The 18,945-nt window shown below is 45.9% G+C and overlaps 1 protein-coding gene across 1 annotated transcript in view; it reads left to right on the top strand.

Moving 5' to 3' along the window:
- Positions 1-18,945, top strand: part of ITPR2 (inositol 1,4,5-trisphosphate receptor type 2) — a 1,380,003-nt gene that overhangs the window by 1,122,337 nt on the left and 238,721 nt on the right. Inside the window, 1 exon segment of the mRNA XM_029597493.1 lies at positions 6,476-6,651. Coding sequence (XP_029453353.1) covers positions 6,476-6,651 — 176 coding nt within the window.

The raw sequence follows: 18,945 nt of genomic DNA, 5'->3' as shown, positions 1-18,945 counted from the left end.
TCATGGTGCAGTTCATGCATGGTCTGTTTTAGCTGCAGCCTCCCCTTCTGGCCCCAGTGGTTTTTTGGGACCTGAATGTGGTACTGGCCCAGCTGATGAAGCCACTATTTGAGCCGCTGTGCTTGTGCACTCTCAAGCATTTGATGTGGAAGGTCATCTTCTTGATAGCAATCACATCGGCACACAGGGTCAGTGAGTTGCACGCCTTGGTGACTTATCCACCCTACACGAGGTTCTTCCATGACAGGGTGGTTCTGTAGTCATGGATTTCCATCTGAACCAATCCATGATCCTTCCCTAGGCCTCATTCCAGCCTGGGGTAGAGGGCGCTGTACACCCTGGATTGAAAGAGGGCCTTGGCCTTCTACCTGGACCATACAGCAGGCCATAGGCTGTCCACCTAGCTATTTGTCTCATTTGACCCCAACAGGCTGGGTAGGGTTGTTACTAAGCAGACTCTTTCCACCTGGTTAGCAGACTGTATCTACTTCTACCGTGACCAGGTGGGACTGTAGCTGGAAGGCCACGCCACGGCGCATTCTGTAAGAGCCGTAGCAGCTTCTGTGGCCCACCTGTATGCAATCCCAATGGGGCCATCGTCCAAGCTGCCATCGAAGAAACCCCGTCCAGAAAAGGCACCGACCCTTTCTGCGACAGGGTCACCGAGGCAACCCTCACCCGGATGGGTATCGGGAGCCGCGACTCCGCCTTTAACGGTGGTCCCTACGACTATGCCTCTGCCTCCTTCTTCCCTTCCGGAGCCGGGGCTGCTTGCTCCAGGTCTCCGTGAAGAACTGGACTGGATGGTTCAGGAGGCCATCGATAAGGCGATGCATAGACTCCAAGGTCCCCCCGGCACCAAAATTGGCGCTGGTTGCAGAACCGACTATCGATTCCATTCCGGCAGCATTGGCACCGCTGCTCTCAAAGATGGAAGCGCTCATAGCTGCTTTTCCACCGATGGATTCTGGGTCACCGATGGCTCCGGTGCCTTCCCCGCTTACCCTGTCATCGGGAGGGGAAACACCGTTCCACATTCCTCCATCGGGAGTCCTGCCGATGCCTCAATCATCGATGCCAATGCGCCCATCGGCACCACCAGTCCATCCATCGATGCCCTTGATGCCTTCATCGGTGCCTCCAGTACTTCCCTCGATGCCTTCAGATCCTAGGCCAGGACCTTCAGGAATACCATTGTCCCGTCCTTCTCAGGTTCCTACAGGGACAGGTGCTGATCCCTATGACAGCTGGACTGAAGATTCATCTCAAGACACAGATGATTTACCATCGCCACCTTCTCCTACTGAAAGTAGGAAGCGTTCTCCTCCAGAGGACTTGTCCTTCATAAATTTTGTGAAGGAAATGTCTGAATTGGTTCCCTTCTAATTACAGACTGAGCAAGATGATAGGCATCAAATGATGGAGCTGTTACAATTCCTGGATGCTCCCCAGGATTCCAGAAACCTCAGCTGGATCACCAATCTGTGGTTGTAGAATCGGCCCAAAAGAGGGCAAAAAGATCAAAACCCCACTCTTCCTTTCCCCCAGGTAAGAAACAGAAATTCCTGGATGCTATTGGCCGGCGTTTCTTCCTGGGATCAATGCTTATCTCCCGGATCGCCTCTTACCAGCTGTATATGACCCAGTACAACAGGGTCTTATTCAAGCAGATACAGGACTTTGCAGACTCCCTACCTCAGCAAATCCAGGAACAGCTTCAAGCCCTGGTACACAAGGGTTTCGAGGCAGGGAAGCATGAAATCAGATCCTCTTATGATATCTTCGACACTGCTTCCAGGGTATCTGCAACTGCTATTTCGGCAAGAAGATGGGCCTGGCTTAAATCATCGGACTTGCGCCCTGAAGTACAAGACAGATTATCTGATCTGCCCTGCACAGGCGACAATCTGTTTGGTGAACAGATTTAGCAGACGGTGGCGGAATTCAAGGACCATCATGAGACCCTTCGCCAGCTCTCTCTGATGCCCTCTAAGTATTCCTCCAAACAGCCTTTCAGGAAGGATACTAAAAAGTCATTCTTCTGTCCAAAGAAGTCCTATCCAACACAGTCTAGGACTTGTTCCACGAGACCTTTCCAAAAGGCCCAGTCTCGTCAACCATGGAAACAAAAGCTGCAGGTAGCTCCACAGCTGGGCCCTGCTTCTGGCTTTTGACTCCTGCATAGAGAGCAGCAGCCAGTTTCCACTGCCTCAGATACCAGTGGGAGGTCAATTGTGCCATTTCAACAACAGGTAGCACACAATCACCTCAGACCAATGGGTCCTTGCCATAATCTGTCAAGGTTATCACCTGAATTTTCTATCCATCCCACCGGACTCCCCACCTCTACCAAAGTGGAGAACATCCAACCACTCACTTCTCCTTGAGCAGGAGGTCTCCCTCCTCCTCCAGTCCAGAGCAATAGAGCCAGTGCCCTATCCCAACAAGGCCTAGGATTCTAATCCCGGTACTTTCTAATCCCCAAAAAATCAGGCGGCGTTCATCCAATTCTGGACCTACGTGCCCTCAACAAGTACCTCAACTGAGAAAAGTTCAAGATGGTAACCTTGGGTTCTCTCCTTCTTCTGCAAAAAGGAGACTGGCTCTGCTCTCTCGATCTCCAAGACGCGTATACACACATTGCAATAACTCCATCTCATCGCAGGTTCCTGAGATTTCTGGTAGGCCCCAAGCACTATCAATACCGAGTGCTACCATTCGGCCTGGAATCTGCACCATGAGTCTTCACCAAGTGCCTCGTAGTAGTAGCAGCCTTCCTCAGGACTCAAGGTGTTCATGTCTACCCCTATCTAGACGATTGGTTGATCAGGGCTCCCACTCAGCAGGCTGCTCTATCGTCCCTACGTCTTACTTTACACACTCTGACTTCGCTAGGATTTCTCATCAACTACACAAAATCCTGCTTAGTCCCATCTCAAACTTTATCATTCATTGGGGCAGACTTGGACACCTTGCAGGCAAATGCATTTCTGCCTCGACAGCAAGCTCTCACTCTCATCTCTCTCGCAGACCAGCTCCAGTCTCAGCAATGCACAACTGCACGCCACTTCCTCATCCTGCTAGGACACATGGCGTCCTAAGTATAGTCCGCTACAGTGAGGTCGAGGGACCGAGTGGTCCCTCGACCCCACTGTAGCGGACTCAATATTCCAACGTTGGGGTTACCCCCACATAGACTTCTTTGCGTCACCTCAGAACCGCAAAGTAGAGAACCTTTGCTCTCTCACTCACAGCCAACACTCTCAGCCAAGAGATGCATGCTCCCTCTCATGGGCAACCGGTCTCCTATATGCATTCCCTCCACTTCCACTTCTCTCGAAGACTCTCGTGAAGTTACGTCAGGACAAGGGACGCATGATCCTGATGGAAACCACACCTGGCGAGGCCAGTGAGGTGCTAATTCTTCAGGACCTCTCCATTCGCAGGCACATTCCCTTGGTAAAGGACCCGTTTCTGATCACTCAGAACGATGGGTGCCTACACCACCCCAATCTTCAGGCCTTGTCTCTGATGGCCTGGATGTTGAAAGATTAATTCTTCAGCCACTTAACCTTTCGGAGCCAGTTTCCCGTGTCCTGATTGCTTCACGGAAGCCTTCCACGAGAAAATATTATCTTTACAAATGGAACAAGTTTACATCATGGTGTTCTTCTCAATCCCTTGATCCCTTTACCTGTTCCACCACAAAGTTTCTAGACTACCTCTGGCACTTGGCAGAATCAGGTCTAAAAACCTCCTCCATTAGAATGCATGTCAGTGCGGTAGCCACCTTCCATAAAGGTGTCGGGGTCGTTCCTATTTCAGTACAACCCCTCATAACATGTTTTCTGAAGGGCTTGCTTCACCTCAAGCCTCCACTGTGCCCTCCGGCCCCTTCTTGGGACCTCAGTCTGGTTTTAGGAAGGCTCATGAAACCACCATTCGAGCCTCTCCAATCCTGTGATCTTCGCTATCTCACATGGAAAGTGATTTTTCTTTTGGCAATAACATCTGCTCGCAGAGTTAGTGAGTTACAGGTCCTAGTTACCTATCTGCCTTACACTAAACTTCTGCAGGACTGGGCAGTACTCTGCACTCACCCTAAGTTCTTACCTAAGGTAGTATCGGAGTTTCACATTAATCAATCCATTATACTACCTACCTTCTTTTCCAAACCTCACTCCAGTCCAGGAGAACAGGCTCTGCATACCCTTGGTTGTAAACGCGCTCTAGCATTCTATCTAGACCGTACAGCTGCCCACAGGAAAAGCACCCAATTGTTTGTCTCTTTCTGTTCCACCAAATTGGGGCAGCCTGTGGATAAGCAGACTCTCTCCTCCTGGTTAGCGGACTGCATATCCTTTTGCTATCAGCAAGCAGGCATTCCACTTCAAGGCCGTGTTAAGGCACACTTTGTGAGGGCCATGGCGACTTCAGTAGCACACCTACACTCTGTGCCGCTTCCTGACATTTGCAGAGCTGCTACCTGGAGTTCTCTCCATACCTTTACAACCCATTATTGCTTAGACAAGATTCCATCTTCGGCCAATCTGTCTTGCGCAACCTTTTTACAACTTGACGTACCAACACCCTTCCGCCTTCCCGTTAGGATTCAGGATGCCCTCTACCAAAATCCTCCCCAATACTTGTGCCTATTGCACATCTTGGGTACATTTGGTACATTTCTCGGACATCTTCAGCTCGGTACTCACCTATATGTGAGGACTACCATCCTGCTTGTCCTGTGAGAAAGCATCCTGCTTGTCCTGTGTCCTCACAAAACCCGCCCGCCACCCCATGGTGTTGGGTTTGTTTTCTTATTTTATTTTTCGGCACTTCCTGTAGCTTTAAACAAGACTGAAGAGGGACCCCTGCTGGCTGCAGGTTTGGTGCCATGCTGGGCATGCCCAGTAGGTGCCAGTCAAAGTTCTAGAAACTTTGACAAAAGTGTTCCGTGATTGGGCTCCATCCTATGATGTCACCCATATGTGAGGACTAACATTCTGCTGTCCTGTGAGAACACCTGTTACAGGTAAGTAACATTTGCTCTCTTCCACACTGAACTTGTATGCGCATAGCTGCAGACGAACTGTTGCCTGATGCTCAGATCCACCTCCACTTCCAGAGAGATGGTGTCGCTCCCAGTTCCCGCTCTCCTCCCTTCCCCGCCCCTGCACCTGCTCTGGCAACTCCCCCACCCTTTATGTTCTCTGTCTAGCCCTACCCTGCCATCCTCCTCCCTCCCACTCACCTGCCTAGACCCTTCCCCCTACCTCCTCCTATCCCTTCCCTCCTCATCTCTACTCCTACTCTTCCTCCTACCACTCCTACTCTTCCTCCTACCACTCCTACTCTCCTTCTTCTTCCTCTCCTCCCTTATCCTCCCACACCACTCCTCCACCACCCCTCACCACTTCACTACTACTCCACAACTCCTTCACTCATCCACTCATCTACTCCCCCATACAAAGGGACAGACAGACAAACTAGACAAACACACAAAATCTAACACTCTTCTTTCACACACAGATAAATACAATAGATGAAGGTAAAGGTAAACAATTAAAACACAAGAAACAGGACAATGGAATCAGGTAATCGAAAACTGAACTCCTTTAACAAATACCTATGCCTCCAGCTACTCACCAAACTCTTTTCCTCCTCTAACTCCTGATACATCCTCAAAGAGGCAGTTGCAGGAAGCTGGTGTATATATAAACAAATAAAATAACGTGCCATACGTAGAATATTGCGCTACGCGAGAGTATCGCATAATGTAGTATTTACATACGCAGTGTGATATTTTGTTAATTTTCCTAACCACACCCAACTTTTTATATCAGGACACTAATGCACCATATTTATGCTATTTTTACTGCAGCTTGATGAATCTAGGAGTTAGACTACAATAAATTATCACAAATTAATATACAAAGAAACTTAATTTAATCTTTTCTTCTATACCCCATGAATTTCACACTTTTGGACTCATGACATCTTTATAAATTGTTCTAAGTAACCAAAAAATATGCATCAAAAGTGTGAAAAGTTTGAGAGATCACAGAGGTAGTTCTCTCCACTAAGTATTTGTCAGATAGCATGCAAGATTCATTAATGAATGTATCTATATGGCATTAACTAGTGATCACAGTGCTAAAATGAAGTTATTGAAGAGAATGAGAAAAAGTTGTCATAAAGAGTTTGCATTATAAGATAAAATACCAAAGCAGAGAATATTACAGCAGTTAGTGTAAATGGGTTTAAAAAAGGTTTGGATAAGTTTTTGCGTACTTGCCAGGTTCTTATGGCCTGGATTGGCCACTGTTGGAAACAGGATACTGGCTTGATGGACCTTTGGTCTGACCCAGTATAGCAAATCTTATGTTCTTATGTATTACAGTATCTTTCAACTTACCTTAATCTTCTATTGGTTTTTTTTTTGTTTTTAAAAAAGTTGTATTTTGTCTCTTCACAGGTACACTGTCTTCATTGTTTTCTATTCTTCTTTGGATAGCAGTGGCAGTCTGTACAGCAATGCTCTTTTTTTTCCCCAAGCCTTTTGGTATTCGGCCATTTTTAGTTTCAGTGATGCTCAGATCCATTTACACGATAGGTCTTGGACCTACACTTATCCTTCTCGGTGCTGCTAATGTGAGTAATTATTTTTTATAGCAAAGTAATCATTGGTAATTACAGAGGGTGAAAATATAGTGAGCTCAATATTCAGTAAATTATCTGGGTAACGTTATCAGGACAACTTTAGCTGAATATTCAATAGGACATGTATTCCACTGAATATATTTAGATAGAGTTATTCAAATAATGTATCTGTGCTTCTAAATAAGCATGGCAAACGTTATCCAGGTATATGTACCTGGAAAACTTTAAACCTTCTTGGCTATATTCTATGTATAGCCAAGTGAGTAAAAAAATTTAAAAAAGTAACCTTCTTGGGCCAGCTAGAGCCAGATTTCCCCCCATACACCCAGGCTAAAAAAATAAAGGTTGGGCTGTATTGGCTCCAACAGCCCCTTGCCCTGCATAAAATTAGGGCCAACTAGGGTTGTTAACTGGCTCCAGATTTTCAGGACAGGTTGATCCAGATCTAGTTTTACCCCATTGCAAGACCTTGTAGTTTTGATTTTTTTCTTAAGAAATGCAAGTCCCTGCCTGCAATGGGATAAAACCAGGCCTGGATCAACCTGTCCTGAAAATCTGGAGCCAGTTGGCAACCCTAGGGCCAACACTCCCCCTTCTCAAGCTGTGCAAAGCTTGGTGTGTCCTCCATGGGAAGAGATGAAGCTGTAACCTCTTCCTGCCATGTGAAAAAGTTTTATGCTGTGGGAAACTGCCAGCCCTCTTGCATCCCCCCTTCCTTTGAAAAATTACAGTCTGCCCCACCCTCACCCCCACCCACCCACACACACACATTCTCCTCCCTCCTTCTCATTAGTTAGCAAAATCACACAAGTCACAACATTGTAGCAACCCCCACTCTATCCCCTCCTACCAATCCCCTTCCCTATACTCCTAAGCAGCACCACTTTTATATATTAGTCAAATTCTAGCTGGGAAGATATAAGCTCCGTCCCCTGGCTAAGCATCCCTCATTGCTCTGTCAGCTTTTAGCACTACTGGCAGAACAATGAGGGACGCTTAACCAGAAGGATGAAGCTTCTGTCCTCCCAGCTAGAATTTCATGTATATTCAGCTGGGCCTGCTTGGGAGAAGAGATAGGGGATCAGGAGGTGGGAGTAGGCTGGGAGTTTGCTGCAATGCTGTGACTTTGGGTGAGAGGGAGGAGTGTTACCATCATGTGATTTTGCTTATTGGTGGCTGGGAGGAGGGAAGGGGATGTAAGAGATTGCCAGTCTGTTATTGTTCAAAGCAATGGGAAATGCTGGGATACTGATGGTTCTCCCTTGATATAACCTTTTCACATGGTGGGAGGAGGTAACACAAAGGTTTGTAGGATTCACTGGGGGAGGGATGTTGACCCTAATTTTTACACAAGATAAAGGAAATGATAGGGCCAGCACAATTTTGTTTTTTTTAACTCAGGGGTGTGTGGGTGGAGGATGATCTATTCACTGCTAACCCAATAGGTTTTGTTTTAACTTCCCCAGCTATATGCTGAATATTCTCAGTAGGTTTAATGGTATTCAGGTACCCATACCCTAATAACTTTAAACTCGGTCTGAGGCATGTCCAGACTTGGCCAAACACGTTGTCCAGCTAACTCTAAATATCGGAGGTAGCCAGGTAAGTTATTTGGTTTACTTAATTACACCTTGGAACACTCTCAAAACACCTTCAACTTATCTGGAGAAATTTTATGTGAGTAACGACTTACCCAGATAAAATGTATCCAGATAGAAGGGGCCAGAAATTAAACTTTGGGCTTTGTCCATGGAACATTACCCAAATACCTTTGAATATGGACCTCAGTAAGAATATGAAATAAATAATCCAATTTTTACCAATTGCAATTTGTATCCTTTTGAATTAGAAAATCAAACAGTATTGTTTTTATTTAGCCTATCACATGCCTTTTAGAAAACTGCAGAAGTTCTAAAAAAAAAAAAAAAAAGGATTAATAAAATGCATACATATAAAAGCTTCCATATAGGTTCCTGTAATTGAGAAGTTAACACAATTAGCGGTGTAGCCCCTCCTCCAGCAAGGAACTAATCTCCAGAGGGGTCATAAAATAATTTTATTCTCTCTTTGGAGATAGCTGGACACAGTCAATTTCTGTCCTCACGGCGTGAGTTCTTTATTGAGTGGGGGGGAGGGGGGGAGAGTTTTTTTTCAAGGCCCTGAGTGCTAAGGGTGTATATTCCTGGGTGAGGAGTACACAATAGTAGAGTTCCACTGTGGGCTATCTATGCTAGAACAAACCATTCTAGATTCCGTGGTGGTATCAAAAAATAAAGTTTACTGGCAGATAAGCAGTTGGATATGGCATGGATGATTCAGTTCTCAATCTCGCAGTTAAGTCTTTCAAGTTACAGTTCTTTCTCTCAGTCTGTACAGAAATATCCCTCACAGGGACCCAGGGTATCTCCACTTTCCAAGGAGTGGAAGAGTGAGAAAGGTACCTGTTTTTGTTGTGTGTCAGGGATTCCCCTCCAACCCTGGATAAAAATGGACAAAACATTTTTGGCACAGAGAGCTTACTAGTCCCTCTCTCTCCCCAGGGGCAAAGACTCCGAGTGGGTGTCCTCAGTAATGTGAAGAAATTCATATTCACAGTTAGATCAGTGTCCTTGTTCTTTTCCTAGTCACCTGGGCTCCAGATGGGAAGAATCTTCCAATACTGCAACAAAGTCTCTTCCCTTGCAAAATAAATTAGGCACCAGGTCACGACCTCCTGCATTCTCATTGAGGTGTAGAGGGGCAAGTCTTCCTAACTTGTGCAGCCCCCAAAACAGGGTTCCCCAATGCCTGAATCCAGGTGGTGCACAGGGTTCCACCAGACCTCCTACCAAGAAAAATTGTAAAAAGCCCGAAAATATACCCAGAGGGGATAGCCCAACTGGCTAATGCAGGGGTCAGGAACCTTTTTGGCTGAGAGAGCCATAAACGCCACATATTTTAAAATGTAATTCCATGAGAGCCATACAATATGTTTAAAACTAAATACAAGTAAATGTGTGCATTTTATGTAAGATCACACTTTTAAAGTACAATAAGTCTCTGAAAATATTACACCAGGCTTTAAGACACCAATACATCTCCTATTAGGAAAACGGACCAAGTCAGGCTGCTATAGAGTCCTACACAGAAACTACACGCCAGCAGAAAACCTCACCTGAATCACGTGCTGTCCCTCACCTAACATAGAATAAAGAGACCAAAACGCATAACAAGAAGCATGCAGAAAAAACTGAATTGGAAACTGCAACAAGCCAGAGTCTCTGTATGCAGTGTAACAAAGGAAAAAAGAAACATCACCCATCCTTATAAAACAAGTCAAGAAATATAAAATCATCAGCAGTAAAACTGTACTAACAAAAAGAACATATTTCGAAACAGCTGATGAGTGGAATATCCAATAATTAAAAACTCATATAAAACATTTCCAGATACCAACAAAATATTTCAAAATAGCAGACACAAAGACCCAGTGAAAAATAATAAGGATACAAAATTTTTTTGCTCTGCATACCTGGGAACGTTTGATATCCAGGTGTCCTGAGATTGTTCTGAATTAGCAGGAGGAGGGGTGGTTTGCTTGGAACTTTCTCCTCTCTCAGTCACATACCAGCGCTCTCTCTCACACTGGCTCTCAATGACACACCTATACACACATGCTCTGAGTACTCACATATACACATGTTTTTTCTCTCTCACTTATATAGGCTCTTAATTACACATTTACACACATGCTGTCTATCTTTTCACGCTTACACACACACACAGGCTTTCAATCACATAAATACATGCTGTCTTTTTCTCTCACACACAGACTCTCATTCACATGCTTACAAACATGTCCTCTCTTTCTCTCATTTACACACAGGCTCTCAATCACATACTCACATGCTCCCTCACCTAAATCAGCTCTCAGTCACACACAGACACACATGATCTCTCTATTACTTATACACACAGGCTCTTAATCATACATACACATGATTTCTCTCACACACAAAGGATCTCAATCATACACACATACTCTTTCACACAAACAGGTTTTCAATCACAAACTTACACATACAGGTTCCCAATGGTAAACTTACATTCATGCTCTCTCTCTCACAGGCAGGCTCTCAATCACAGACATACATGCAATCTCTCACTCACACACAAAGGATCTCAAACACACACATGCTTGCTCGCTCATTCACTCTCTCTCTCCCCCACCCCCACTCCGGGAACTCGTGGCAGCAGCAGCTTCCTCCCAACGCTAACATCCTTCATTTTCAGCCCTTGCGGAGGCGGAGTCCCATCGGCCGCGGTTGAAGATCTTCATTTTCCTCCGAGCCGCGCTGCAGTCTTCTTTTCGTCGGACACTAGCGTGGCCTCTTCTTACCGCGCACGCACCCGATGCTCTCCACTTCCTCTTCCGGGCTGCGGGGGGGCGGGAAGAAGAGACCACACTAGCGTGGCCTCTTCTTGCCGCGCACGCACCCGATGCTCTCCACTTCCTCTTCCGGGCTGCGGGGGGCGGGAAGAAGAGACCACACTAGCGTGGCCTCTTCTTGCCGCGCACGCACCCGATGCTCTCCACTTCCTCTTCCGGGCCGCAGAGGGGGGAGAAGAAGAGACCATGCCGGTGCCGCTGACTCCAGCTGTCCTGCTGCGTTCCGCCCGGGCTGACAGCATTTTAAGCCCGGGCGGAGGAGGACCGGGGAGCAGCTGGGTCAGCGGGGGACTGGAATGTGTAGCGACACTTGTCTGCGAGCCAGATGCAGCCCTCAAAAGAGCCATATCTGGCTCGCGAGCCATGGGTTCCCAACCCCTGGGCTAGTGAGTAGACTGGAAGGAAACCCTCCCAACCCTGGTCAGATTCTACAGGCTGGGTTAGCCTGATTGCCCTAACTAGGCCTGAAAAATACAACTCAGATTAAGCTCCTCAACTACCTCCTAACTTCACAAAACCCATAAAGGTCTGCCTATAGACTCCCTCTATGGAGCTGCTTAAAAAACCTTTTCAAGGGGACAGCCATTGCAGACCCTGTTAGAGAGGTGCTATATTTGAATGGTATCCTCCCCATCACTGATCTGCACTGCTCTAGCTTGAAAATAGGTCTAACTCAAAATGGTAACTCAAAATGGTTACAACTGTCTGTAGCCAAATGTATCCCAGGCACATCCTTGGAAGAATAAGGTCATATTAGCTGGAACACCACCATCTTCGCCCTTCATCTAGAGTTAGAAGAGCAGCATGTCACAGGTAAAAAAAAAAAATAGAACACAGCAGTAAGTACAAAAAAGAAAACAGGTATCATGTACATCTACACCTACACAAGGGGCATCTCCTCCATTCCAGGCTAAACTGTAAGATATGCATGAATGCACTGATATGGACTTGGAGGAATCATACCCATTAAAGAGATTGCTGCATGATCTGTGCAGTCAAGGGAAGGAGAGAATTACAGAAGATAAAGTAACACTGAAGAAGGTTGACAGTTACATATATGAATATACAATCACAGTGGAAAGGTAGAATGCACAGGAGAGTCAGGAAATACAAAGCAACAAAAAGCAGGTTAGCTTGTAACTACATGACAAGCACCAGTTACTGAAAACAGAAAATATGTCTGCATGCAAAAGAGGAATGGGTCCAAAGCACAAATATGAAGTGATACCACAGCACACAAAGATGCATAGACTTATACTATGAAAAAGCCGGGCTAAATGACACTCACCAATAAAATACCAGCACACTGTACCTGCGACTCCTAAAAGTCACACACAAACACATGAAAACACACATTGAGCCACACATGCAGATGTGCTTGGCAATGAAAGATATGTAAAAGAGGACTGTCTTTGTGTTAAAATGCCTGTATTTGAGCTGGACCCAATGACATTATTGGTGTTAAGGCTGAACCTGAGCTAAGAACTTGTTTCTGTATATTAGGGTACATATTTGGGTTGGGGGCATTGGAATTTGAATTGAAACTGGACTGGAAGGATTAAGCTATCCGGGCCATAAAGTTCAGTTGGATGTAATGAATCAAAAGCAGTTAGTATATTTTATTTATGTGATTCCTAAGCATTGAATCTTAACTGCCAAGCATTTAACTGCTCAAGCTTTTTTAGATCACTTCTCATTCTGTCTACTGCCTCAGGAGTTTCCACTCTGTTACACATCTCTGTTATTGGCAAAAAGGCAAACTTTCTTAGCAGGTGGATCCAGAACAAGCGGGTTATACACCTCTACCAGCAGATGGAGATGGAGCAAAGCTGACATCATGGTATATATACCCCTGCAATGACATCAACCCGCCACTATTCTCTGTCTCCAGCAGATGGTGGATATGCATCTCCCTACTTGGGGATTGCTTAAAGTTTTTGAAAGGAGAAAAGAAGAAGGAAATTAATTCACCCACTCTCTTGTGGCGATACCTTATGACCCCGTCCTCAGTCGAGAATTCCTGAGGTGATATCTTTGGATCCCTCCCTCAGATGAGTGCCTTAGTTTGGTAGCTGGTTCTGAGCCAGCGTGGACTTAGCTGTAAAAATAAAAAACAAAAAACACAGGTGAAAAGCAAGCAGGTGCAGGAAGCTGAGCATGACAGTGAAGGTATATGCCCTCCCCCCCCCCCCCCATAGCTAGAGACCAACTCTGTACTCGGCTGAGACGGGCTGAGCTCAGATAAAGAGTAAAAAAAAAAAAAAAAAAAACAGAGAAGGAGGGGAATTTTGTAGGGATTCCTCCTCCCTCTGGTTTCCGAGATCAGCGTGCTGATCCAATGTTCGTTCCCACCTCTGGGGGAGCTTAGGGGACATGGACAGCCTGACGGGTTGAACAGCCTTTTGGATAGGCCCCACTCTCAGGCTTTTCTTGTTCACCACATGGTAGGCCACAGCAGCGTTTTGCATGTTTTTTCCTGGACATTAGGCTGCCCTCTTCAGTTCCGTTGGTTCGTGCTATTGCATCCAGTTGTGTGCCCAGTTTGGGCACCTAGTTAGATGCCTGGTTGGGCATCAATTTGGTTAGGGGCATCTATCTGGTCGTTCATATGCACGTACTTATCTATGCGCACAATCTGAGTGGCCTCATGGGAGCTCAGTTTTTGGACGCTCATTGAGGCTTAGTGTTGAGTGCCTAAATTTTGGATGTCTAGTTTTGGGCAGTATGAATACAGCTGGATGCATGCCTCTCAGGTGCTTGTTAGAGCTTACTGAGAGACTGATGGCGCCTCTAGCAAAGTGCCTTACCTTCTGTGCTGCTTGTCATATTCAGGCATCTAAGCCTGGCATTCCCTCTAACTTATGTCAGTGCTGCTTGGAGGCTTAGGTGGAATTGCCTTTGTCTGATTTTACTAAGCCTGGTTCCTTCCCAGCCTGATGTGGGACTGGAAAAAGAGCTGCCAGAAGGGTCACCTGACTTTGTAGCTCCCCTAACTGGTTCATCAGCGGGGGAAGGTAGTTCAGTGGGCACAAGACAGATGCCCCCTGGTTTTGGCATGGATCCCTCTGCCTTTTCTTGAGTAGAATTTTTTCAGGGACTGAAGTCTTTTCTTCAGGTGCATTCCTCGGCCCTGACCAATCTTAACAGGTCAGGGTTGCAGACAGGAAAACCTCACATCTGGGTGCTGCGGATAAGCATCAGAGTACATCCAGATCTGCTGTCTGTCTTCCCAATAGGGACCAAGATGGCACGGATGATGAAGCTGATCCTTACTTTCTGGAGGATGGGGAAATTCCTCTGGGATTGGAGTCGTATAGAACAATGTTTGTTCTTTCATAGAGATAAGTTACTGGTTCTGATTTCCCAGACATTGAAGATGCCGGGAGTACCTGGGGCTAAATCCATGTCTGAACCAAAGAAAGATCCCATTTTTATTTCTTTCCCTACAGCCTCATGTTTCTTCCCTATTATGGAGGCCATTCAGGAATTGATTAATCTTGATTGGGGTGTCCTGGAAACTAAGTTCAAAGGGGGCGAGTCTTGGAAGGAATGTACCCCCTGGATCCAGCTGCGAGAGAGCAAGTGTGCTTTCCAAAAGAGGATGCGCTTGTGTGTGTTTTTACCAAGCGGATGACTATTCCTGTAGAAGGCGGAGTGGCCTTGAAGGATGCACAGAATAGGAGAATTGAGGCTATCCTTAAGCAGGCCTTTGAAGCAATGGCAATGTGTTTGCAGATAGCTTCTTGTTGTTCCCTGGTGGCTCGCTTGTGTTTATTTTACTCTCAGGAGGTCGATGAATCTTGTGTGAATTCCAGGACAGTAATGGAACCAGCAGCCTCCTTTTTTGGCAGATGTGGGCTGCAATTTGGTCCACACTTCAGCCAGAGGGGTGGCTTTGATAATAGTGGCCAGATGTCAGTTATGGCTGAGAAATTGGTTGGCCAATGCAACCTCCAAGTCTAACCTTAAGACGTTGCTCTTTAAAGGCTCGCTCTTGTTTGGGTGTGAGCTGGAGAAAATGGCCAATAGGTGTGGTAAGTCCCAGGTTCCTCGGTTGCTAGAGGATAAGAAACAGGCACCGTGCTCCTTCAACATGAGAGGTCATACTAGGGGATCCAAACGTTTTCAACCCTACAGAGGAGTGGCCTTTCAGGGGCTCAACCTTTGGGTAGGTCTCATTCCTTTTCTCCCAGGCAGCTCAGACAGGACACAGGCTCCCCGAGCCTCCCAGTGAAGGTGTGCTGACCCATCCATGGGAACAGGAGATAGGGGGTTGTCATTCGCTCTTTTATCAGAGATGAGTCAAAATCACATCAGACCAGTGGGTTTTGGAAGTGATACGAGTTGGCTATGTGCTGGAGTTTCGCAGTATTCCTTGGGACATGTTTATGGTGTCTCCCTGCAACTCTCCGCAGAAGAGACAAGCAGTGGAGTGTATGTTGTCAATCCTTAGTCTGAGGGCTGTGGTTCCAGTGCCCACATCTCAAGAAAATATTTATTTTATTTGTTGATTTTTATATACTGTCATTCGTCAGAACATCATGCCAGTTTACATTGTAACAAAATAGCAAGAGAGAGAAAGATAATAAACAGAGAAGGGAAGGGGGGAGCAGTAATGGAGGAGGAGAGAGGACAGCAGTAGGAAGGATAGGGAAAGAGAGAAATTTGATAGGAACATTTGAAGAAAATAAATTAACAATAGGCAATATGTACAGGTGGGCTGGTAGGTACCAGACCAGTGATGGCAGTGACAGGGAGAGGTGGGGGGGGGGGGGAATGGTAGGGTAGGCTTAAAAGAGGGTGAGGGGAAACTTATAACAGAAATTAGGCGTCATTGCTTAGGGGGAAGAAACACTATGTTTTGAAGTCTTTCCTTGGGGTGAAGAAAGGGGGAGAAAAGGAGAGGCAGAGAGGAGGAGGGGGGGAAAGGGTGGGCTGCGGGGTTAAAGTGCAAGCTAAGTTTGGTCAACATCTGGGTATGCTAATGTAAAGAGCCAGGTTTTGAGCCCTTTTTTAAATTTAGACAGGTTAGGTTCTAGACGGAGGGCCATGGGCAGGGTGTTCCATAGGGAAGGGCCAGCAACAGAGAAAGCCCTTTCTCTGGTTGAGGTGTGGTGTGCAGTTTTTAAGGAGGGGGGTGTATAGGGTATCAGCAAGGTTGGATCTGGAGGGGCGGGTAGATGATTGGAAAAGAGGTGCATTCTCGAGCCAAGTGTGATTTTGATTGTACAATAAATTGTGGAGAATGGTGAGTGTTTTGTATTTTATGCGTGAGGTTATGGGTAAACAGTGGAGGTCTTTTAGGATAGGGGTAATGTGATCCGATTTAGGTGCGTTTGTTAGGATTCTGGCCATGGCATTCTGTAAACGTTGGAGGGGTTTGATAGTGGAGAGAGGGAGGCCCAGAAATAAAGAATTGCAGTAGTCCAGTTTAGTTAAAATAGTTGCCTGTAGGACTGTGCAGAGGTCTTGGGTATATAGCAGGGGTTTAAGTTTCTTTAGGATGTGCAATTTGAAGAAGCCAGTTTTTATGGTATTGTGGATGTGAGATTTTAAATTTAAATGTTGGTCAAGATAGACACCGAGATCTCTCACATTGCAGGTGAATGTGTCAGGTGGAGGGTTGGTGTTGCTTAAGGCAGGGAGTGAGCGAGCTGTGGGATTGGACATTGTGAGGAGCTCCATTTTTGTTACATTTAAAGCGAGATGTAGGTTTCAGAGGAGGGTGTTAATTGAAGTAAGGCAAGAATCCCAAAACTGTAATGTTTTGGGGAGGGATTCTTGAAGCGGGATGAGGATTTGAACGTCGTCAGCATACATGAAGAACTTTAGGCCAAGATCATAGAGGAGATAGCAGAGGGGGAGGAGATAGATATTGAAGAGCGTGGAAGAGAGGGAGGAGCCCTGCGGGACGCCCTGAGAGAGGGGAATGTGGGATGATTCGCAATTGGCAATTTTTACGGTGTAACTTCTGTTGTCGAGATAAGAAGAGAACCATTGCAGCGCAGAACCTGTGACACCGATTTCTGCTAGGTGGGTGAGGAGTATGGTATGATTGACGGTGTCAAAGGCAGCAGATGTATCAAGTAGGGCCAGTATGTATGATTACTCAAGGGATTGGACCATGGTCATAGTGTCAGAAAGGGTAAGAAGGAGGCTTTCAGTGTTACGGGCTTTACGAAAGCCAAATTGAGCCGGGTGAAGGGTGTTGTGCTCTCCAAGGAATTCAGTAAGCTGGGTATTGACTATTTTCTCCATTATTTTTGCTATGAAAGGCAAGTTAGAAATAGGGCGATAGTTAGCTGGGATACTGGGGTCGAGGTTAGGTTTTTTTTTAGGAGGGTTTTGACCATGTTTAAGGGGGTCGGGTACTTTGCCATGTGAGAGGGAGCAGTTTATTATGTCAGCTAGAAGTTTTGAAATGGTGGCGGGGATGGAAAGAAGAATCTTAGTGGGGATTATATCGGATGAATGTGTGGCGGGTTTAGCCTTTTGGAGGATTCGTTCAATCTGTTTAGGAGAGGTGAGTTCAAGGGACTCAAGGTTAGCACTTGAGTTTTTGGGGAGGGGGTTGACTGGGGAGGGATTACCAGGGAAACATTGGAGGACATTAGTGATTTTGTTTCTAAAAAACATGGCAAGATCCTCGCATTTAGTGCTGGCATTTTCTTCAGTGGAAGGAGGAGGGGAGGGGGTGGTTAGTTCAGTGACATAAGAAAAGAGAGCATTGGAATTGAATTGGTAGTCATGTATTTTGGCGGAATGGTAGTCTCGTTTTGCTTTTAGGGTGGATTGTCTGTATGAGTGAAGAGAAAATTTGTAGGCAGCTGCATGAGCTGGGGATGGGGTTTTTCGCCAGGCTCTTTCTTTATTTCTCAATTCATTTTTTAATTTTTTTAATTCAGTAGTGTACCAAGGTTTTTTTTACTGACTTTTGTGGGAAATTTTCTTTTTTACTATAGGGCAGACTTCATCGGCTATGGTAGCGGTGAGATTGTTCCATGATGATAGTGAAGTATCTGGGTTGGTAATGTCAATACTCGGTGATTTTTCTTCGAATGCTGTAATGAGAGTTTCAGTAGAGCAGGGTTTACGATAGGAGAGGGTGGGTTGAGGGGTGGGGGTGTTTATGGTGAGGAGAGCATTTATAAGGGAGTGGTCGGACCATGGGACCGGGATTGTAGAGGGGGTATGGTGAGATTGAATGTTAGCATTAATGACTATCAGATCAAGAGTATGACCTGCTTTGTGTGGGGGGGTTGTGATCAGTTGTCTGAAGCCTATAGCTTGAAGGGTGTTTAGGAAGAGTTCACATGATGGGGAGAGAGAGAGGGCATCTACATGGAGGTTGAAGTCTCCTAGAATTATGGCAGGGGTGTCAATAGTGATGATGGCTGATAAAAATTCGATGAGGGGGGACGGATTCTGATCAAGCTGCCCTGGGGGGGCGTATATGAGGCAAACTTGAAGCTCTTTGGCTTTGAAGAGGCCAATTTCGAGTTTATGGGGGGCAATGATTTTTTGCGGTTTAAGATTGAGATTTATTTTGCAGCGAGGATGAAGCCTCCGCCTCTTTTCTTGGGTCTTGGGATTGAGAAAATGTTGTAGGACTGGGTAGGTAGCTGATTGACGAAGACTTGGTCAGTGTCCTTGAGCCAGGACTCGGTGATGGCACATATGTCTGGGTTAGTGTCGGTAAGCAGGTCAAATAGAATTGGAGCTTTTTTTTAAATCGATTGGGTATTAAAGAGAAGTATTGCTATGGTAAAGAGGCCTAAGAATTGTGCAAAGGGAGATACCATGATGGGTATGAGGTGTTTGCTGTGAATTGGGGAGCAGGGATATGGGGGAGGTAA

The sequence above is a fragment of the Rhinatrema bivittatum genome, chromosome 4 (assembly GCF_901001135.1).
Source record: "Rhinatrema bivittatum chromosome 4, aRhiBiv1.1, whole genome shotgun sequence".
NCBI classification, from domain to species: domain Eukaryota; kingdom Metazoa; phylum Chordata; class Amphibia; order Gymnophiona; family Rhinatrematidae; genus Rhinatrema; species Rhinatrema bivittatum.
Note: the sequence above shows the minus strand (reverse complement) of the source record. Positions and strands in the feature narration are given on the sequence as shown.